Consider the following 23,800-nt stretch of genomic DNA (forward strand, 5'->3'; position numbering starts at 1 on the left):
TCATACTGCTGAAATTTTGTTAAATTTGATATTTGATGACTGACTATTGATGAAGCTTTTGTAGAAAAAAACAAACAAACTAATAACTTAGATTTGTACTGTTTTAGACATGTTTTATTGTAGAAAATTATTAATATGCTATATGTACACTCTGGCTCTGCCTATTCACAATAGGCATTACTAATAACCATGTAGTCTGTTTGCACCTGAGTGGAAATTGGAAATACCGGAACATTGGACATGGATGTATAACCGGTGCATTGCTGGTCGAACGGGATATACAAATGAATTTTTGACAGGCCTCAGATTTTGCTTGTCAACAACCACGATATTTCTTGGTTTTTACTTCTTTCCTCTCTCTTGCTCGCCGAACTTCTATCCCGAATAACGGTTCTGTTTAAATTTATCAGGACTTATTATATCTAGTTTTGCCTTTCACATTTGTCCTCACTGCCCTTGGAATAGCTATGGATGTTAACTTGAGCAATGCATCTCTAGTTTTCATCTCTGTGACATTTTTTTTATCAATCTCTGTCACATTTGCTACAATAGTTTGGGGCATCTTCATTTATTTAATTACTTTTTCTTGTATTGTTACATCAGAATCGGATTCTACATTTTCAAGCTAACTAACTATCCTCCACTCCTTATTTACCTTTCCTTTTATTTTGCAGTGTCAATCTACAGCTCCAATTGTTCCTGTCTTGTTTGATTTTGCTTTCAGGTGAGTATCCGGCTCATGCGTAGAGGTATGCGCACTGGCCAAGCGTTGTTCCCCCTGGGAATATCAAACATTCTAAAGGAGCTGCATCGCTAGGATAATGTACGAGAGTAATTAATGCATTAAGGAAGAAAAAATTATGTTTTCAAGTCTTGCATATCAGAAGATAATAGATGTTAAAACCTAATGTATATTAAATAGTACTCCCTCCGGTCCTATTTATAAGAGAAAGTTTGGTCAACAAAAGTTGATGTATTTTGACTAAATTTTTAACTAGATACATCAACTTTTATTGACTCAAGTTTCTCTTATAAATAAGACCGGAGGAAGTATGTATCAAATTATATCTTCTGATTGCTCCCAGCCCAACGAAATTGTATTGAGAAGTCAAGTAATGTGGGACAATGCAATGGTTTCTACAAACTTCTTGAGGATATAATGCAGCAAGACTGCCTTGTTTCGGTCTCTATATTTGAATTGGCCACTTCCTTGAGGCAATCATGACTATGTAGAAGCTATATGAGGTCTAAGGGCAAAAAGACATTCTTAAACAAAAAAACATTCTACTTCAATCAAATGCACCAAAGACTTGAATAAACATCAGGATGCTGAAATTACTATATAAGAAATTAGATGATTTACAATACAAGAATTGATGGTCTTTTGTTTGTAAGCTATATCTTTATATAACACGGCCTACAATAGTCAGACCCTGCGTCACCCTTTAATTTTATTCCATGAAATTGCTGCTAGAATGACTTATAGTTGGTGAAGAGTGCATTATTTTAATCAATACTTCTGAATTCTATAATTGTTGGTCATATCTTTTTTATGCTGCTTTCTGGTTTTCATTCTTGAATAATCATAAGTTCAATTCTGCCGTTTAATTATAAATATTTGTTGGAATTGTAAGGTTGGAGGTACAAAGTCTTCAACCATCAGAATTAGTTCAGTCATCTCCGTTGACATATTAGTAACGAGTATTCATATCATTGTTCATGTTACGGTCTTACCGATGGTAATTTATCATTTCAGTCTACCTTGATTTCTACTTAGGAATTCATAATATCTAAGCTGGATAATCCGGTTATTTATTACGAGTTGTTTACATCTTAGCTTGTTGTTTCGAATATAAAATAACAATCAAAGTATTTTCTCTCTAGGTGGGATTGCCTGCATAGATCAAACGACTCCATATCTTATAGGGAAGTTAATCAATTAAACAGTTATCAGAATTTAGGATGGGCAATAATAAATTTGAGTGAGCGGATTTAATAAATTTGCTGTTTCAAAAAAATAAAAGACGGGTGATAAGCTCTTCATGTCCTCGCTGGGATGCCTCTATCAATTATATTGATTGGTTTTTCTGTAAATGTTTGATAAATATTTTGAACATTAAAAGATTCTTTTGGTTATTCTTTTCCCATGGCTCTCTTGAACGTTAAAAATGCATTTTGCAAGCTATAGACATTTATACCGCAATTAGAATTCAAAACTTTTGTCTTCTATATTTTGGTGTACTTCAGATTCAGAAGAGAATGACGAAAACTCAACAACAGAAAATAGAGGATATATTGTGTATACGCAGATGAATCGAGCCTCAGACCTTACAAGACTGTTCAGCGCCTGAGCTCCTCAGAGAGAGAATATCCTCTCAGTCACAGCCATAATAACAAACAACTCAATGATCCTACCACGCATTTCCCTTTCCTCCTTTATTCCCTGTACTAATTATCAGGTATCTATCATTGCCACCTCCTTCAGTACAGTCTTTTCTGAAAGCTGAAACGAGGAAACTGACTGTGCTTAATGTCTCAGCACCTCCGCATGTCCTTTCCACTGCATCAAAAACTGTTTAACCAGATCTCTAGCTATAGAAACATCCATTCCTACGAGTATTTTTTTGGTTCTATAACTGTGTCAGCCTCCACTTTGGTTTGCTGTATTTCTCTGTTCTGAGGGTGCATACTTGATTGTTTTAGATGTGATGTCTCATATTTATGTGGTGCACTTGGAGACTAATGTGAAATACTACTGAAATTTTCCCAAATTAAAGACTTGTGATATTTGATGGCTAACTATTGACCAAATTAAAAATTGTCTTGTTGAACAGGATGGGTCATATCATGTATAATTAAGTGAGTTTTGTATTGTTTTAGTCATGTTTTATTGTTGAAAGTTGAATTTTTTTTTTCCTGCCCTTGTTTTTGTCGAAAAATCCAAAAATACCCCCTTTTTGAAAAAAATTGCAAAAATGCCATACTTTTTCAGTTTTTCTGGTACCTTGCTACCCCCACTTGCGGGGTACCTTTAATTTTTTTTTTAAAAATATTAAGTACCCCGCAAGTCAAACTTGCGTCCTATTTTTTGTATTTTTTTTTTTAAATTTTTATTACCTCGCAACCCCCACTTGCGGGGTATTTTTTGATTTTTTTTTTTAATTCCCGCAAGTCAAAATGACTTGTTTTTTTTTAAATTTTTTTTTAAAATACCACTCTAAACAAAAAAATTAATAAGGACAAAAAAAAATAATAAACAAAAAAAATACCACAATATTTACATGTATTATTTCATCTACTATAAATACTTCGTTTAATTTTTCAATTTATCATACCATTTGAACTTATATTAATAATGTAAATCTAGGCGTTGACAAAAAAGTAATTATAATAATAATCATAATATTTACAAAATTAAAAACATACGAAATACAATAAATATGAAATAAAGACTAGAGTTCTACTGATGTCTAATATTAATGCAATCTTTGCGGGAATGACCAGGCATCCTACAAACGCCGCATCTTCTCTCAGTTTCCACATCGTCCATTTCGGTCCTAATGCGAGTAATTGGTGGACGACCTTTCTTTGCCCTACGCATAGACTTGTCGGGAACCACCTTCAGTCCTTCATAATTAGGCCAATATGACTGGTGGTGAACCACGTCAAAGTGGATGTTGTATACGGCGTATACACACTCATTCGTGAATTTGTTATCGACAAAAGTCTTGTAGTCATGACAAAAGCTAGAACATGCGGCAATGACATGTGAGCATGGTAGGTGTAACGCTCTGAATCGTCCACAATCACACCATTTATTTTGCAGGTCTACCTTGTATTCTCCCTTTGGTAATCCTTCTCTATGGTCGATGGTTTCACGGACGAAAAAGGTATACCGATCCCGATCAAACTGAGTGACATGATGACTGTTGGATTTAATCACCTCATTCCTCAGATATTTCATGCTGTTTTCTGAGAATGGCTCACCAGAATTAACCCTTGCCGCTGCCTCATGTCCTCTTTTAGCAAACAAGGCCGCCAACCTGTAATATGATGCTTTCACAATAGCTGTGATCGGGAGTCCTCGAATACCCTTATACACGTTGTTTTGTGACTCTACCAAGTTACTTGTCATATGGCCCCATCGTCGACCATCGTCATGTGATTGAGTCCACTTTTGTTTGGGAATATTGTCGACCCATGCTAAAGCCTTTCGGTCTGCAACAGCAATTTCAGAATGGTAATATTCGAATGTAGGGATGTTCATGGCGTAACTTGCATTGTTTGGGAAAAAGTTAGATGTGTCTTTTTAAACAAATAATATGTCGAATTTACGTGGAAAGAGATATGTTTTTTACCCATGCCTTCAACTTTCTTCTTAAGTTCCCCATCCTTGAATGATCTCATAAAGTTTTGTGCAATGTGTCGGACACAATACACATGGCTTGTCGGAGCACCGTGCCATCCATTCTGTGGATCATCATACGCGCTCTTTATCGACACATGTCTATCGGAAATGAGGCATATGTTCTCCTGTGGGGTGACATGCTGCCTTAGATTCTTCAAAAAGAAACTCCAAGCCTCCTTGGTCTCGCCTTCCACGATTGCAAAAGCAATGGGAAATATCTTGTTGTTCCCATCTTGCGCAACAGCTAACAACAATGTTCCTTTGTATTTGCCATACAACCAAGTTGCGTCAATTTGGACAATGGGTTTACAGAATTCGAAACCTAAGATGCACGGACGAAAGACCCAAAAGAGACGCTTGAAGACGATCTCATTTACCACTTCTGTTGATGAGACTGTTTGAAAATCAATTATTGTTCTTGGCAAATCTTTTTCCATGACCATCAACCATTGTGGTAGTTCTTGATAAGACTCCTCCCAATTACCATAAATTGATTCAATCGCCTTATTCCTTGCTCTCCATGCCTTTCTGTATGAAACTGTGTAATTAAACTTCTCTCGGATGTGTGCAATTATAACCTTCACTGTAATTGAAGTATCCATATGTAGAAGTGACTTAACACTTTCACATATCACATTGTAACTAAGTTTGTGATGATCTTGCGTCATTTCTGTTGAGACACATGTATGATCATTCATATTGCCGATCTCCCATTTATCAGTTTTTTTCCTCCACGAGGCCCGCAATTTGAAACCACATTTTGTATCTTTACATTTGATGACATACCTTTCAGAATCTGATTTTTTCACAATATAATCCGTTGATTTCTTCATGTGATAAAATTTAATTGCAAGAATGCAATCATTTTTGTTATGGAATTGCATCCCCGACGCAATACCTTGATCGACCGAAAGAGCCATTGAATGATAAAGTTCAGTTGAGTGGTCATCATTGACGTTGCGCATGGACCTTGGTGGATTGTAAGAAGCTCGGATTGGTAAAATTGGTAGTTGTGGCAGATCGTCGTCTTCATCTTCGTCCTCGTCTTCTTCGTTCTCATCACCGTTTTGTGCAGCAAGGAGCTCTTCATCATCTTCATCATCTTGAACTTCATCATTTTCTTGGTCTTGGAATTGGGAGGTGAATATATCGATTTCAGCGTTTAAAGTTTCGAGTTGTGTTGAACGGGATGGTGTTTGAGAGGAATAAGGTTGAGTTATTCTTTGTGACGGTTCATACACATTTTGTGACCACTGTGACTGAAAAGGTTGCGATGAGGATGCACCATAAATGGATGACGTGTTGTAATGTGGTTCGGACGATGAAGGGTTGTTGTGTTGTGTACTATATTGTTGTTGTGGTAGACTTTGGTGTTGACTAGAACTTGATGGGTAATTTAACTCAACATTAGATGTTGGATTCTTCATCTCAAACATAACATAAAGCTCTATATAGGACAAAGAACTGTGACTTTTATGTACGTTAAACATAAACTCGACATCGTCGTTATCAGTTATTCTTAACGCCTGGTAGTGAATTGTGGTAGTTCCAACAAACATGGGATTCCGACATATAATTTCAGACACAACCATGTTATCTCCGAGACATAACTTTTCCACTATTCTTTTTTTGAGATGCAAGTAAGTACTAGCCATGCTCACTTTAAAACCTTTGGTATACTGACTTTGGAAAAAAATGCCGGATTCATTTTGTTTAACTTCTCCATTGTAGTACACAAAAATGTTTATATTTGGTGCCATTGAATGGTTTGATGTTAAGAAATGAGGAAGAGTATGAAGTAGAGTGGTGTGATACAATTATAACAGGTTCACCACTTTTATAATAATGAAATGGTGTCAAAATAAAATGGAATGCTTCCTCACGTGCCAGCTTAGATTGGAGTACCACGCAGCTCCCACTTGCGGGGTAGGTGGCTCACGCGCCAGTTGTAGTGCAACTCCCACTTGCGGGGTAGCTGGCACACGCGCCAGCTGAGAGGGCACCTCGCAACTCCCACTTGCGGGGTAGGGTGTGCACGCGCCAGTTTATGCGCCCTTCAGAGATAGCTGGTCGGTCATTTCAATTTATTGGCCCTCACACGTGATTTAGCATGGTTTGGTCATTTCAGTCAAAAATTTTATGCAGAAAATAATGCATTTTTTGCATGCATTGGTCATTTCATGAGGCAATAGATGCAATACTGTTGAACAGCATGCTTCTGCTTTTACATGCAATTGTCATTTCTACATTTATTTGAACACTATTGGCATGCATGCATTGCAGTAGTAACACATGATTTCTTCACTTCAATTAAAATACCACACTACTATTTCAATTTCTTTACACATAGTTTAACATTATAAATACCGCAACCTTATTCTTACTGTCCTCCCATATTCTTTTTATATCAATCCTTTTCTTCCTTACTCGCTCACTCACTCACTCACGTAACAAATTTTTTTCTTCCTTACTCACTCAAGTAACAAATGGCATACTTGTCGTTGGAAAATGATCATAGATCTACCGAAGAACACATCAGAAAATGGGTATATATGAATATTAATTTGTTAATTTTACTTACATTATTTAAATTACTTATTATATCTTATCTTTTTATTTTTTGTTAGGATGCAGAGGGTGTACCTCTTGTCACTCGTACACGACAACACATAGTACCAAGTCCGTTTATTCAAGATTATCTACGTCAGGCTAGATTTTTTGAGGTTTCTCAAATAGGGTGTTACAAAATTGATAGGCACATTGTAACCACTCTTGTAGAAAGATGGCGGTCCGAAACCCATACTTTTCACTTTCGAACGGGTGAGTGTACTATCACTTTGGAAGACGTCTATATGTTACTCGGCTTACCTTTTGGAGGTTCAATTGTTACGGCTCCTCCAACTCTTCCGTGGAATCTTTGTGCTCATTTGTTGGGAATAACTCCTCCAGCACACAAAACTGATGGTTTTACTCTCTCCTTGTCGTGGTTAAAGGATAATCTAGTCGATAATAACTTCAATGAACAATCTCCTCCGGAGGTAAAAATACAACACACTAGGAGGTACCTACTATACCTCTTTGGAGGGTTCTTGTTTCCAAATACAACTGGATTATTTGTGCACACCTCTTGGTTGTCTTTGTTAATGGATTTTAATGAAACAAGAAGATATAGTTGGGGATCGGCAGTTTTGGCTTACCTTTATCGTGGCTTGTGTGAGGCCTCACATCCAAATATAAAAGCACTAAATGGATGTCATTTCTTGTTACAAGTTTGGGGATATTTTCGGTTGAGTCATATCGCTCCGAGAAATGATAACCCACTCCAGTGGCCGCTAGGATTAAAGTAAGCGTGACCAATTTTTTTTTATTAACCCACTCACATATTCTCGCTTCTTATTAATATTATTATTTGATAAATTAGCTACTAATTTCTTTATATCATTTGTTAGATGGACAGGTGTAGGTTCTGTAACGCCCTAGTCGTTATTTATTTATTTTTAGAGTTATTTAGAGTCTTTTATGCATTTTATGTAATTATGTGTGACTTATTTGATGTGTTATTTTATTTATATGATTTAATTTAATATAAATCGAATAAAATGAATAATAGAGTTATTTAGGAGGTTAGGGATTAATTAGAAATTAATAGAATTTAGGGGAGGTTTAATGTAATAAGAGGAGTTACACTTTAGGAAAGAAAAGGAAAAGAAAAAGGGAGAAAACTGTTTTAACGTGAAAACAAGTGGGAGAAGAAAAAGCTAGGCAAAGGAGAAGACCAAGAGAGAAGAACTTAGAAATTGGTTTGCTGCACTTTATCTTTGCAATTCTAAGGTAAGGGTGGGATCATCTTTCAATAACGATAATATATGATTTCTGAAAATTAAGCAATTTAACTGTTTTTATGGTAAAAATTGGGAAATTAGGGTTAATGGCAATTTTGAAGAAAATGTGTAAGATTTAGGTTTATAAAGTTGTATTTGATAATTAATATGATTTCCTACTCTGTATTGTTGATGTTGATCATAATTGGATGAAGGTAGAATATAATGGATGAAGTTTTGAAAGTTCTGAATGAATGTTTGATTTGAATGAATTGTTGTTGTTGGTGTTGAATTGCTGTTCTTTTGATAGCTGGTTGTACATAGGACTTGTAAACATTTCAGGAAAACGTTTTGGGTGAATTGGGGATTAAAATTGGGTTTTTGGGGTGAGGAGAAGTCTGAAAATCGTAGCTTTTACCCTGCCCAGACGATTGGTCGCTTAAGCGAAGCATCCGTCGCTTAAGCGAACATTCATGTGAACTACCCAGATTGTGATTTTACCCGTTCGCTTAAGCGAACAGTGAGCGAACTGGTAAGCGAAAATTAAGTTTGATTCTATCCAAAGTTCGCCCAAGCGAACCGTGAGCGACCCGTAAGCGAACTGAACCCAGACCTACTGTAAGTTGGTCGCTTAAGCGAGCTAGCCGTCGCTTAAGCGAACTGAGTGTTAGTTAGCCTTTTTCTGAATCTTGCTTCACACACTAAGGGATCCTTTTGAGTATTTCTAGATGTTCCTTACAGCTTGTATAACCTTTGTATAGACTTAAAGTCCTACTTAAAATCATGATGATAATTAGTTGGTTAATTTTATGAATTTGAATGTTGGAATGCTTGAATCAATTAGATGAACATGTTGCATTGAAAAGGTGCTGAGTCGTATGAGTACATATGCATTTGTTGTTGAGTTGTAGGCAGATATACACAAGTGGAGTCAGTTGCATAAGCATAAAAACGATGAGAACTTCGGTTCTGGAACGCTTTGTCGTTCAAAACGATGGAACACGATGTTGTTCAAAACGATGTTAACGATGAGGACTCATGTCCTGATAAAGAATGCTTTAACCATTCTATAACGATGAGAGCTTCGGCCCTGATATGGTACCACATGCATAATTGCATTTGTTGAGGAGTCTTAGAAGAGTTGTCATGTCTTGCATGAGTCTTAGAAGTGAAGTCGAGTAGTCGCATGAGTCATTGTTACTGTTATATTATGATTGTTGAATGATGAAGTTGATAATAAATGTTGTATTATGATTGTTGAACGATTATGATGATAGAGTGTTAGATTCATTATGTTATTATATATTATTATTATTGTTGGAGAATCTCACCCCTTCTGCTTGAAAATGTTGCCCTTCCTATGGGTAACTTGCAGGTGATCCTGAGTAGTAGGTGGTGGCTCACAAAGTTTAGGGCTCTGATACGTGGGATGGGGTTTTATTATTTGAATTCTTTCCTATGTATCAACTTTGAATTATAACTGATGTAGTTATTTGGTGATCGACTATTATGTTGAAATGGCCTTTACGCCAATAATAATTATTGTAGAATGAATGACGATGAAAATAATCCGCTGCGAGTTAATGACAATTTTATGAACGACGTTTGATTAAATAGATTTTTATATATCCTCTATTTAACAATTTTTTTTTAAATGAAGAAATGTAGCATGCCTGTTATGATTACTCTGATTATTGTCGTATTATTACTATTTAAGTAATTTTGGGAAACGGGGTGTTACAGGTTCAAGATACTACGAGAATCCAAGCCATGACACTATATCTTACAGAAAAAAGTTTGATGACATACTACCACATGATGTAATATTTTAATTGATTTTTTAATTATGAGTTCATATATATATATATATATATATATATATATATATATATATATATATATATCAAAATTGTTAGCCTTACAATACAACTTCTCTCTTGTGCCAGTTTAAATGGAGACCTTACAAGAAGGTTCCATACAACCAGCCTGAAGACTATTGGGAATGGACAACAACAACTGACCTTATCTGTTTTGACAAAGTTGAATGGCATCCAACTGATAGGGTGAAGCTTCAATTTGGTTTGCCACAAGAAATACCCGGGGCCCCAAGAGACATGCGACAATTCCATACGGTGGACAAACGGTTCAAGACGTGGTACCAATCAAATGGTTTTCGCTTTCCGATAGAGAGCCAACATTGGGACAACCGACGGAGTTATACTTTACCTCGCATGCAGCCAAGATCACTCACCCCAAGTCATGCATATATTGAGTGGTTGACAACCACATGCAACCCACGTCTAAGGATTTCAGTTGAGACAAAACCATCAGATTCAGATCCAGACGAACAAGAAGAGCCGGAGCCGGAACATGAACCTGAAATTCACAACAACCAAACACCAATTCATGATGATTTTTGGGATCAAGACATTTTTTCTCAACTACAAGATCATCAATCCCAACCACATACAACACAAAACATTCATGGTTCTGTAATGTATGAATTTCTCGACACCCCCCAACAAAATATCATCCAACCACCACCATATACCTCCCCGAGAAATGCATATGAGCCCCAATATCAGTCAACTTACCAACAAAATTCAATGCCAAATTATGGTTACAATGACCCAAATCAAGCTACCACATCCAACAACAACTACTTCTCCTATAATGACCCAAACCAAGCTGGACCGTCCAACACCAATTACCCCCCTACAACAGCCCACAATACCCAATGTACACCAACCAAAACTACAACCATCCACCAACACCAACAAACCTATTATCTCACTTCTCTCCGGCTTCGTTCAACGACAATGAACAATTTCTGGATATTGGATGGCAAACAAGGGAACACGATGTGTCGTTGTCATTGGGTTATGGTAGTCAAATACAATCAACTACAGATAACAATGACGAAGACCAACATGACCCTCAAGTAAATCGCGGAAGAAATCGTCGAAGACGAGGGTGTGGGACAGCCGGGCATTTATAATAATTGTAGATATTATGATATTTAATTTATTTATTATTTTTTTTGTCCTTCTTTTTTATTTATTATTTTTTTTTGTATTTTAAAAAAAATTTATAAAAAAAAACAAGTCATTTTGACTTGCGGGAATTAAAAAAAAATCAAAAAATACCGCGCAAGTGGGGGTTGCGAGGTAATAAAAATTTAAAAAAAAAATACAAAAAATAGGACGCAAGTTTGACTTGCGGGGTACTTAATATTTTTAAAATTTTTTTTAAGGTACCCCGCAAGTGGGGGTAGCAAGGTACCAGAAAAACTGAAAAAGTAGGGTATTTTTGCAATTTTTTTCAAAAGGGAGGCATTTTTGGATTTTTCGACACAAACAAGGGTAGAAAAAAAAAAAATTCTTGAAAGTTATTGACATATATTTGTACACACTGCCTATTCACAATAATATGAATGGATAGATTCTCTTGCAAAGTCTGTTTATGTAAGTCCCATCGGTTTTCTTACATAAACATGTATTTTTTTTTTTTTATAAAGCTCTTGATTCTGGTACATGGTTATGGGTCTATATATCTATTTTGTTTTTCTCTTTACTTGGTGTTGAATTTTGCTGTTTGTCTGGTTGGAAATTAATTAGTTCAGCTGTAATGTATCTCTGAAAGGAATTAATTTTCATTTTGATGGCAGATAAATCCATTTCAATTTGGATTTCAAGTTGACCATATGAAATATCAACCCTTCATGACTAGGATTTACTTCAAATAAATTGGCTACAAAATTGTTAAGAACCTCTTTATCTTTAGCCTTCTTAGATCTTGCTTTGTCATTGGGGGATCCAAGGGCTTATAAGTTTTCTATGTTTGTTGGTTATGCCTCATTTTGTTAGAAAAATTAGGAAAAAAGATTTAGTGGACACGTGAGAGGAAGAAAAATGAGATTAACATGAACAAATAATATAGTTTAGTAACTTTAGTTTCTGCTAAAAAGTACGAGCAAATATTATAAACTAATGAGAACTTTTATAAAGTTGGTGAGAGAATTATGGTAAACAAGGCATCCAACTTCAATTATTTGAATGAACTTATGAATTTTAATTTATCTACTGCAATTTTAGTCTAACGCACATATTTTAGCAAAATATTTTGATTAGAGTTTCTACAATTTTTTTCTTCAAGATTTATATTCCAATAATAATCGTAAAATATTTTGTCAACACCACAATTTCTCCTACAAACTTAATTTTGTACGATATGTCTTACCATTTAACATTTTTTTTGTTTGAGGAAGTCTTACCATTTAACATAAACTTCAACTTGTAAAAAAAAATTTATGATGAAATTTATATCAAACTAATTTCAACTAGTTTTTTTAGTGGTGGGATTCGAACCCTGGACCTTACGTATATTATATATTGTCCATAACAACTGAGCTAAACTCACAAGGATATTTCAACTAATTTTTGATACAACAAGTTTATTTACAAAAATATTTACATTCATGTCATTTAGATTTAAATCAATAATATTTATTTTTTATAAAGTAATTTAGTCGTTAAAAATTAACGTTTTAAAATAAATTAATATAAAATAGATGTTCAATCTTCGATTCTTTAACGTCTTTACTTATGTTTGTGCTACCATCAATAAGAAATTTGGTTAGTAACTCATATGTTCGGTGAAGACGAAAGGAGCAACAATGATGGATGAAGTTAGTGCAATGGCGACGAGGTCTTCACGATGGAACAGAGGATGCTTCTAGGCACGTTAACACTCGAACGCTCAAGTCAGTGTAGGAAATAAAGTTGAATGTGAAAAAAGTGCAGAAAATTAATCGTACCATGAGGATGACGCGAAATCATCCTTATATAGAGCACTGAGGCGCTAACTGCTTCCGAAAATTGCGGCGTCTCATCAGGAGGCTGTTAGAGGCCACATTTATGGCGGGAGATGTGCGAGGGCGTGCTTCAGTAAGCCGGTGCACTGTTGTTAGCATATTCCTTTAGACAATGCGTTTGGTCTGATTGACGTTTAGTCCACGTGTCATCGTATGATTGGCTTTATGGTTGGTCCAGATCCCGTAACATCTTGTGAATATATTATATTTTTTTTTTATGTGAATCATTGTTAAATGAAATTTCTCATGAAATTAATTAATTAATTTTATTTTTTTTAAAGAGAGAAGCTAGGACTTAAACACTATGAAAGTATGAAGTAAGAAAAAGACACACCTCACCAGCCACCACACTGTTGCAGCATGTCTTAAAACTGTTAATAAATAAATGAAAATATTAAAATTTAATTAAGCAAAATATAACCAAAAACCCTATCCCTCTGTTTGCCTAGTAAGACGAAACCCCTATTCCATTTTAATTCCATCCCCAAAAAAAACCCTAATTTTCTCTCACTCACATTCGATCTTGTTCAATTTATCATCTGTGACGCAAATAATCGAAGCTTGATTTCGATTCGGCGTTTCCTGATTCGGAATTTGCTCTTAAAAACAAGAGGAATAGTAGATTTATGTCTTCTCAGTCTATACTTGAATCACTGATTGAGGCTCTGTTGAAGAACCTCTGGATTTTCTCTATTTCTTCTCTTCTGCTTACTTTTTCTGTGTTCTATTCCGTTCTCTATATGCTCTTTGTCATCAAGAGCAAATTTTCAATGCGATTGAGGCCAAAAAGGTTCGTTTTTTTATTTATTTATTTTTTCATTTATTAATTTCTTCAATATCACTTGTTATTACTTATTATTATGTCTTTTAATATTTATGTTTTTTTATTTATTATTATTTTGATGATTATTGTTTCATGGTTGGATTCTGGGTTTAATGATGTTTTTGTTTTTTTTTGTGATTTTTCAGGACTTGTTACCGAGTTGTGTGTTTTGGAGGATTTCTTATGCAAAAAGTTTGTAATCTCTTTTTGTTCTTAAGAGTGGATCTAACTTGAGAGAGTGAGAGATTTTGTCACCATTTTTGCCTTTAATTCATTTTCTTTAATTTCATTTCCATTTTCTAAAAATTTTGTGGGGATTCTGAAGGGGCTTTTGAAGGGTTTTTCTCAAACTATTTTTCATTATCCATCATGTCTGGTTCTAGAAAATCTAGAGCCAGACAAAGGCCTAACCCTTTGAAACAATCCAAATTGATCACAAGGAAATTGCAGCTTGTTTACGATGATCCCGACGCAACTGATTTATCTGAAGATGAGTCACAACAACCACGAACCACGACAAAAAGAAGTTTCGTTGAGGTCCCTCTCCCTCTTCATGTACCTGCATCAGTGTCTTTGGCTTCTCAGAACAGCTTCTCTCTGAAGCAAAAGACTGTAACAAGGAGAAATACATGTCTTTCAGCACAACCTCGAACCAATAAGAAGGTTGTTCCAACAACAACTTCTCCAACAACCGGGAGACGACGATCTTGTGCCATATACCCTGGTGTTCGTATGAGGAAATGGGGCAAATGGGCCGCTGAAATCCGCGATCCTTTCAAGAATGCTAGAATCTGGTTGGGAACTTTCAATAGTGCTGAAGAAGCTTCTCAAGCTTATGAATCCAAAAAGCTTCAATTTGAACTTAAATCTCATGCAATGGAGGTAGAAACATACATAAAAAAGGGTTCCGCTTCTGCTGCCCCACCAGTTGCTGCATTGAACAAAAACTATTCAGCAGATGCTCATGCTGCTAATGCTTCTGTGTCAGAGAAATTCTCAACTGCCGAAGACTCTGAGAATTTGTTCTCACACACATCACCTTCTTCCGTGCTTGAGTTGGATACCTTAACATCCAATTCAATTGAGACTGAAGCTGCTGCTGTCACTGCTGTCAATGAAGCAAGTGAAATGGTCTCTTGTCAACTTGAAGAGCTAGAAATTCCAGATATGAGCGTTTTAAACTTGCCTGAGCCAATTACTGCTGAGAATCCAACTGGAACTGATCCCAATTTTGGTTTTGGATTTGATTTTGATCGGTTTAACATCGACGATTTTGGACCGGATTTTGATGAATTTGGTGACTACGGTGACTTAGTTGACTTCATGGATATTCAAATACATGGTTTTGATGACAATGAACCAAGTGAGCTTCCTGATTTTGATTTTGGTGATATCGGTGATGATGATGAATTTGCTGGTTGGATTGAGGAATCCCTTCAACACAATATAGCTTGTGTGTAAGTTTTGTAGTCTCTTAGGAGTGAGACTATGAAGTAGTAGTACTACGATATTCTAGATTATGTTAATGCTTATGCAGTTTTGCGAGATAATAGGAGGAGATGCAATTTCAAATTTTGGTTGAGAGTTAGTCTAATATCATTTTAAGTTTATATTTTGTTTACTGAGTTGTAATATTTAGTTGAATGTCATAGAGAATCCTTTGGTTTTCTTGTGCTATTAGAGCCGTCCGAAGGGTTTTTGAACTTTCCTATATTGCTTGGAGTATTGTAATTTGAAAGTTATATTGCTGCATATGGATGAACCGTCTAATATTTTGGATGCATCGTTTTTTTTTTCTTCCTTCTTTCTATTGTTTGATGTCTACGAGGTTACATAGTTTTACATTATTCACATTCGTCCATATGATGCTGATGCACTAAGTAAATGGCATCTTATTCTTTCTCAAGTATGGTTGATTAAAATACTAATCATTGATTCATTATATTGATTCTGGAATCTTGAATTATCTGTGTTGGATAGGTTGAGAATAAACTTTTTCAAGATTTGATTAATCGGTAGGGGTAAAATCTGATATCTTAAATATTATGATAAATTTTTTATTTGCTGCATTTCTTTTTTGTTCTGAGAGTGCATACTTGATTGAGTTTTTGAAAGGCCTCAAAGAGTTTCTTGAATTTGCTTGTCAACAACCACAATATTTGAATGACTGTGAAATAGGTTGTCCATGTAAGCTGTGTAAATATGAAAGCTTTCTAAATTTTCATATTCGTCAAAAAGGGTTTACACCCGGATATTAGTATTGGAAGAAGTCCCTCGCATTAATCTCGATACCGATATGGACATAGACGCAATGCCTTACAGTTTCAACAAGACACAGGGTTTGCAAATGTGGAAGCAACCAAATTTTGTATATTTAAAAGACTAAATTGCTCAATCTTTACAATTACGAGGATGAAAAAAATTATTTACTTCATTTTAAGTGCATTAGTAAACTTTTGATATTATCACAAATTTTCCTACAAATTTAAGTAGCGTGTGGGACAATGTTCTACTAGCATTTAACTACAAAATTCCAACTTACTCAAAAATTTGCAGGAAATCAAGAACCCTATCTCTCTCTGCAATTGATTCTCACTGCTATCTCTCGCTATTCTTTTGAATCCAAGGTATCGTTCTTCTTCAATATTGCTTTTGCTTCTATGTGACTGTGTTTGAAACCGTTTCTGTAACATCTTCAGCTATGATTGTTGTTTTGACATTGCATATTAATGTTCCGGTTTTAAGCTTGTATGAAAATATTTAACCGCTTATAGCATAAGCACTTACCATATAAGTGCTTATGTATAAACTATAAGCTATTTGCATAAGTTATCCTGGAGAGCTTGTAGAAATGAGCGGAAAATAGCTTTGGACATGTCATAAGTTGTTTACGGTAGCTCTTTCAATCAGTCTCAGAAGTATAAACTCAAATAATTCAATCCATGAAGACTCTAATTAATTATCTTTTGTAGCTGAATGCAATGTTTTATACACTATGATCAAAGTAATCATTTACGCTCCTTATACTCGTGATGAGTGAGAGATATCTTGAGATTTTTTGTCTTCAAAGTGGCTTTAACATCTGTTTGTTTAATGCAGTAATAGTATGCTTTATTCTCTGCATTAGGAATTTTCCAGTTAACCAAATGCACGCAATATCAGTGATAATTTACTGTTAATTGTGTTGCCAAACTTTTAAGGGCCATGTTTAATTATAATGTTTTATCTAGCTAAGCAATCTGTGGTATAGGGTAGCGAATGGAACAAATTAACTAGTCAGAATTTGTTAAGTAGTTTGTGTTGGTACTAAAAAATGTATTTCCCTATGTTGCGTTTATAGGTTCGACGAATACTCCAACCTTTCTGCCTCTATTTTCGGCACTCTTTTCTCTTCTTTCACAAATCTTTTAGTGTTAGTCCCACGAGGTATGGACCTCAACCCAACAAACCTCTTACACGAGTTCAACTCCAAACTCAGTCTCAACTCTCTCAACCTCAACTCCACCTGCAACCCCAACCCACTGAACCTCGGCCACAACCTAAACTCCGCCTGCATCCCGAACCCACTCCGCATCCACCTCCGCCTCGATCTAGACTTCAACCTCTCCCCAAGTCCTTCATTGGAAAGAATTTCCAATGGTCAACGAAACACCATCTTCTACTACTAACCATGTTCGTGAAGAGAGTAATGGGAACAAAATCCCTTTACGACCAGAAGGTGATGGGTGAGTCCTTCTAACGTGATGACATATATGAGTTATTCCTATGTTTTTGTAATTATTTTTTATTGTTTTACACAGGTTTGATCAACACAGGTTGGTAGGAAAGGCAATTGCTTCAATCTTACGTACTAACTTGGAGGAGGGAACCATCATGGAAGCAGTTATCAAAAAAGCAACGAGATTTGTGGTTTAATATATTTAAAGTACTCAAGTTTCAAGCTTTGATTAAATTGTTTTGGTATTGTTTGAAAAATGTGTCTAATGTAGTAATTTTCTTATCTGGCAAAATCAATGTAGTCAAAGTTTACATGGCCACCTCAACATAACGACTTGGTGCGACATAACTTTGAGAAAAGGGGTTCAGCTAAAATGATTCCGTTAATCCAAGAAGCTCGTAAAAAATTTAGATCAAAAACCAATTTGGATGGAAGAGTGTGTCTGGGCACAATTGAAGGCACATTGGGAATCCTTAAAATACAAAACAAAGTCTGAAATAAATAAAAGAAACTTTGAGTCTATGGCTGGTGCAACTCTTCACACTGGCAAATCAATTCCTCGTCGTTTGCATTGGAAGCGAATGGTATCATTAATTTACTATATTATGTTTTGTATTTAATGTTCAGAATGAATAACGTTAAAAAGTACTTTTATCATTTACAGGAGGCAAAAGGGACAGATCCATCACCGGCAGAGTCTTATTTCCATACTCATCGAAAAAAGGATCAATGTTGGGTTGGTCCTTGTTCATAGTCTGCTTATGTAAGTCCCATCTGTTTTTTAACATAGACTAATTTGGTTTTTTCTCTAATAATAACACTGGTATCAGGACCTATCGGGTCCATCGTTGGGCTTCCTGCATCGTCCACGATTCAGGCCCATTGGGCCGGGCTGAAGCGTGAGGGGGTGTGTTAGCGGCCAACACTCGGTGACATTTAGTCTCACGTCGGATAAATAGGATTCTTGAGAAGAGTTTATATAGAGGAGGCACTCCTCACTGTACAAGCCGGTTTTTAAGGATGAGTTAGACCCCGATTTTCATGACAATGCATATGAGTTTTGTATTTCTGTTTTGCTGGAATTAAATATATGTTTTGTCCAGTTTTATTTTGTTATCTGTTGTTACATTACTGTTATTTAAGAATGGTTTCACTTTGCACTCTTTTGCTGTTTTGATTTTCTCTTTACCTGGAATTGACTTTTACCTGGCTGGTTGGAAATTAATCATTTTTCATTCAGCCTCTCTGGTTTCTCATGTGCTTCTCTAATAGAAACCAAACAAATAAACATTGAGCTCACACACACAAGAAAATTGTGTCCCGTCATTCTTACTTGTGAACTTTGCTATCATTTCTTTTCTTTGCCATATTCCAACACAACCCTTTATTAGTTTCCAAGCCATGACTCCGCGCTGGTTTTAACTATCTGCAATTGGAGTCAGAGAGGCATACGATCGATCTTATATGAGATAAATATTTGATTCAATGTTATTTTCTTAGAACAACAAATGTTAGTGGTTAGTGGAGTTGAATCAGGATCTCTGTCATTTCAATGCTTATGTCCTCCACCACCCAAACCAATTCATCTGTTAGTGCTGTGATTTTAGCAGTAAATTTTTTTGTCATTCTCCTATCAGAAATGTTGATTCGGATACAAGTTCAATGCCTGTCATTCTGTTTACTGGTTCATATATATATTTATGCTTTCTGTCCTTTCACTGCATCTTTAATTAATTTGGTTCTAACTTCTAACTTTCTCCTTTCTAATAGTTATTTCGTTTTTTCTGATGTGTTCAAATGTGATGCAGGATAAATTTGAAAAAAGAAAATTGGAATTATCTTCCAAGTTTGTTTCGGAAGAGAATGGAGGTGATAACTGATAATCAACGATATGATCCACATAAATACGATCTGGCTTACATATATGAATAGATTTGGTTGTAAAGGTTTTTGGTCTCGGATCTGTAAACAAAACATTGGTTACATCTGTTAAACTTCCCATTAATTCAGCAGATGTCAGTGCTTTAAGAAGTCAGATACATGCACTTAACAAATCACTGCAAAAACAGGAACAAGAGAAAAAAGAAATAAAATTGAGAATGATGATAGTGATAGTGATGGTGATCATATGGAGTAGGACTGTATCTGATTTATAGGACTTGAAGTAGTAGTATATTTGTTTAGTACAAAAAAGTTTGAACATAAATTATGAAACTGCAGGGTAGTGAGTGTGATTCAGTAGAACGACTACATAATTTAAGGCAACTAACATATCTCAATGTATTGAATATCTAACATTTTTATGAAACTGTGTCATAGACAAGCAAATAAACTCAATTATGAAAAACAATCAAATAAACTCAATTAACTTCAAAATTAAATTTAAATAAACTCAATTTTATAAAATCGAATTTGTAAGAACCCAACACCAAAAAGCCACACTATCCAAACAGCCCGGTATATATTAAATATGAACTCATAATTAACTATATTAAAGCATCAAGTAAAATTAAGTTGTATGCACTGATTACTGATTGAAAAAAAAATTATATTCCCTGATAATATAAACTAGTTTTTTTTTTTCATAGAAAGAAATTTAGATGAGTTGGTCTTGAGGGCTCGTGAGACTTGAGACTTATAGCAAACGCTGACAAAGACATTTATATATTCCACACCAACGAGTTGCTCATAAAAAAAAGTTGTATGCACGATAATGTAAAAAATTTTTTTATAGAAAAAAAATTAGATGAGTTGGGTCCCGATGACTCACTAGGATAAGGACATATCTCTAGACTCAAAATATTATCAGAGACACTTACAAATCACCCACTAACAAAATCCTTACATAAAAAAGGGAGTTGAACTCATCTTTTGCGGAATATGAGTCACCTATCAAATAAAACAACTTTAGCAAAATAGTTTCATACTATAAACAAACAAATCAGACTATTTAGATATTTGTGCGGTCATAGTAAGTTGTCATAAAATAATATTGTATACTTTAATAAACTAATATTTACTCATGTCCAATGGTGTTGAATTGCTATGTTGAAAGTAACTTTCAACAAGTGGAAGTGCTCCAATGGTGTGTTGAATGATGATGTGGAGGAGAGAGATGTTGAATGGGAGAATGGTGGGCCAATCTGAAGATGATGTAGCGCAAAACAAGTGGTTTGTAGGGAGAGTGCACTACATGCGCCTGACAGGCCGACTGGTCTTTCTCCAGACGCAGATAAGAGCTGCCATGTGGCACTTGTTGATTGGCTTGCTGGATTAATCTCATCTTAATTATTTAAACTCAATTATTTCATGACAAATGATTTTTTTTTTTTTTTTTTTTTTTACAAAATTCATGATTTTTTTTGTCTATAAATAGATATTTGGTTCATTTGATTTGGACACAAAAAAAAACGAAATTTTCCACTATCTTAATATTATTATCTTTCTATTAGTATGTTGCCTTGCATTTTAAATTATTTGTGTGACGCGTGCTTAGTTTATTGTATTGCATTTTAAGTAAAGAAAATAAAAATAAATTATTTAAATAAATTTTGTTTCTACAAAAAACAAAAAAAGAAATCGTTAAGTGTTTTTTAATTTAATTATAATCGATAATTGTAATTTTATGCAATTATAAAAACAAAAATATAAAATTAAATAAGAATAAGAAATAAAAAGGACTAATACCTTAAATTCGTCCTTGAATTTTGAAAAATCGGTCAATTTCGTCCCTGAAATTTTGCGAAATATCAAATTAGTCCCTGAATTTATAAAATGTCAATCAAATCAGTCCCTCCGTTAAGTTGGTCTGTTAACGGAGGTGACGTGTAACGTTAACCTCTGACAAAGCTTACCACGTCAGATGCAACGCAAGCAGGGACCAAACTGATTGATTTACACAAAATTTCCAAGGACCAAATTGATGGATTTTCAGAAAATTGGCAACGGCTATTTCTCTTCTTTGTGAGTAACGGCTCTTTCTCCTCTTCCTCGTTAAGGGCTATTTCTTCCCCAAATATATAAATTTGGAACCCTAATGCTATAATTCCTTACATAGAGTTCAAAATCTCCAAAATTTCTTCCATGAATTGATGTCAAATTTCTTCCCCAATTCAAAAAACTTAGAACCCTAATTTTTTTGATTAAATTCGAAATTCATAAATCAAGTGGTCTGCATTGTAGATTCGGTGTTCAGAATTGATGGGTGGTGCGCGAATGGGCAAAAACAACTACAACAACCGGTATTCATCTTCAAGCTCTATGTACAATGATGATGTGAGAGAGCTTCAGCGTTGGTGTCCTAGAATTTGTGTTGTAAGAACAACAAACACTGTCAATAACCCAGGAAGGCCTTTCTATGCTTGCCCTCTGCATAAGGTTTGTTTAACAATGGTTATTTGATGTATGAATGTTTTGTTTAAATTATATTGATTTTGCCTTTTGCCTTGCATATCCATCATTTCGATCCTCAAATTAGTGAAAATACCATCAAATAGGTCCTTGAATTTTCACAACAGATATCACTGTGATCCTTGGTGCATACATTTGCTGAACAAAGTAAAAAGTAAAAGACAGACACTTTGATTATAAAAAGACACACATTTGCATACCATCATAAGTCATCTATTTGATGTTCATAAGTCACTACATAGCCCAAAAAATAACATTACATAGTCATCAAGTCATCAAATCATTTGATGTTCTTAAGTGATTACATATCCAAAAAAGCATAAACTAAACAAGTCCAAAAAACATTAATTAAACTAGTCCAAAAGCATAATTTAAACAAGTATCAATGCTTTGGAAATCCTGGAGTTGGGATAAACTCCATGTATTGGCGTTGAGTAGAAGCGGATTTTGGATTTGAAACTCTAATAACTCCCGGAGCAATTGGATTTTGTGGAGCAGGACCCCTCAGTGGTGTTTGTTTATGCATGTCATTTGAAATCACTGGTCCTCTCATGCCATATCTCCTTTTACTCATTCTCTGCAGATAAAATCAATCATATCAGCCCTTAAATTATAACAAAATCCATCAAATTAGTCCTCAAATTATGCCAGTAAGTCTCAAATCGATCCATATTTTAGAGGGGTATAATTGGAAACACAGGAAAAATTATACTGAAAAGTTAAGTCTCGAATTTTTACCATTTCCATCAATTTAGTCCTTGTACACGTGGCTGCCTTGTCGACACGTGTACAAGACAACACAGCATGCAAGGGACACGTCATCACCACTAACGGAGCTTTTGGACGGAGGGACCATTTTGATGGACGTCTGTAAAATTCAGGGACTAAATAGATATTTCGCAAAATTCAGGGACGAATTTGGCCGATTTTTTAAAATTCAAGAACGAATTTGAGGTATTAGTCAAGTAAAAAGTGGTGGGGGTAAAGTGTTGAATGAAAAACCATTGGAGAGGGTAAAAGTTGAATGAGTGTTGAATAAAAGAGAGAAAATGATATGGAGTGTTGGGAATTGAAAAAGTGAATGTTGAATGGTGTTGAATTAAAAAACCATTGTGCATACAAGAATAGAAAATGAGACATTAGTCCCAAATAAGGAAATTTCTTTCATCAATAAGACTCAAACTCAATACCCTAAAATTGACAACACTCGTAGCATTATTTTGAAGTTATAGCATGACATGATACCAAATCTGAATGTTATCTATCCGTACTTATCCAGGGAAGCTTACTAGCAATTTCTAGTGAAATTTGAAATCATCAAATTCTAGCATGATATGATTGCATGCACTTTGAGAAGCATAATGTTATATCTTTCCATTTGATTTTGTGTCTAGTGAAAGTTGGTTAATCATGCATAGCCTAGCATTATGTTTTTTGATGCCCCACCACTGAAAATTTAACCTCACATTTAAATGGACAGGAATGATTTTCTTCTTTGTAACCAATGCAACCAAAAAGATGGATACTGAGTCAATATAGTAGTCATTAGCAATTTACATTTGTGCTATGTCACATCTCCAATAAGCTTCCAACATCTCTCTCAACTATTTCCATATTATGATACCTTGACACATGCACACACACCAACTTCGGATACGAAACTGTCACTTACACGTAGATTAGGAGAGAAATGGAAGTGATTGAATGTAACCATGTGCATTTGTACCGTAAAATACACTGTCAATCT

General features: G+C 35.0%; 3 protein-coding genes and 1 pseudogene across 3 annotated transcripts; 3 read left to right on the forward strand and 1 right to left on the reverse strand.

Annotated features, from left to right (window-relative positions):
• Nucleotides 1–2,411: 2,411 nt before the first annotated feature.
• On the reverse strand, nt 2,412–6,000 carry LOC112417301 (uncharacterized). Its single transcript, XM_039828994.1, has 3 exons — nt 4,359–6,000; nt 3,502–4,218; nt 2,412–2,560 (listed from the first exon to the last, which is right to left on the reverse strand). Exons 1-3 carry the CDS (start codon nt 5,998–6,000, stop codon nt 2,412–2,414), a joined length of 2,508 nt encoding a protein of 835 aa, XP_039684928.1.
• A 1,153-nt stretch (nt 6,001–7,153) lies between these two features.
• Nucleotides 7,154–11,274, forward strand: LOC120577345 (uncharacterized). Its single transcript, XM_039828537.1, has 5 exons — nt 7,154–7,751; nt 7,858–7,871; nt 9,973–10,049; nt 10,176–10,206; nt 10,342–11,274. Exons 1-5 carry the CDS (start codon nt 7,261–7,263, stop codon nt 11,172–11,174), a joined length of 1,446 nt encoding a protein of 481 aa, XP_039684471.1. The 5' UTR covers nt 7,154–7,260; the 3' UTR covers nt 11,175–11,274.
• A 2,216-nt stretch (nt 11,275–13,490) lies between these two features.
• On the forward strand, nt 13,491–15,708 carry LOC25500574 (ethylene-responsive transcription factor ERF118). Its single transcript, XM_013589046.3, has 2 exons — nt 13,491–13,892; nt 14,072–15,708. The coding sequence occupies exon 2, from the start codon at nt 14,295–14,297 to the stop codon at nt 15,384–15,386; it is 1,092 nt and encodes a 363-aa protein (XP_013444500.1). The 5' UTR covers nt 13,491–13,892; nt 14,072–14,294; the 3' UTR covers nt 15,387–15,708.
• A 1,853-nt stretch (nt 15,709–17,561) lies between these two features.
• On the forward strand, nt 17,562–19,898 carry LOC112417302 (uncharacterized; annotated as a pseudogene).
• The last annotated feature ends 3,902 nt before the right edge of the window (nt 19,899–23,800 follow it).

This window comes from Medicago truncatula, chromosome 8 (genome assembly GCF_003473485.1).
Source record: "Medicago truncatula cultivar Jemalong A17 chromosome 8, MtrunA17r5.0-ANR, whole genome shotgun sequence".
NCBI lineage: Eukaryota > Viridiplantae > Streptophyta > Magnoliopsida > Fabales > Fabaceae > Medicago > Medicago truncatula.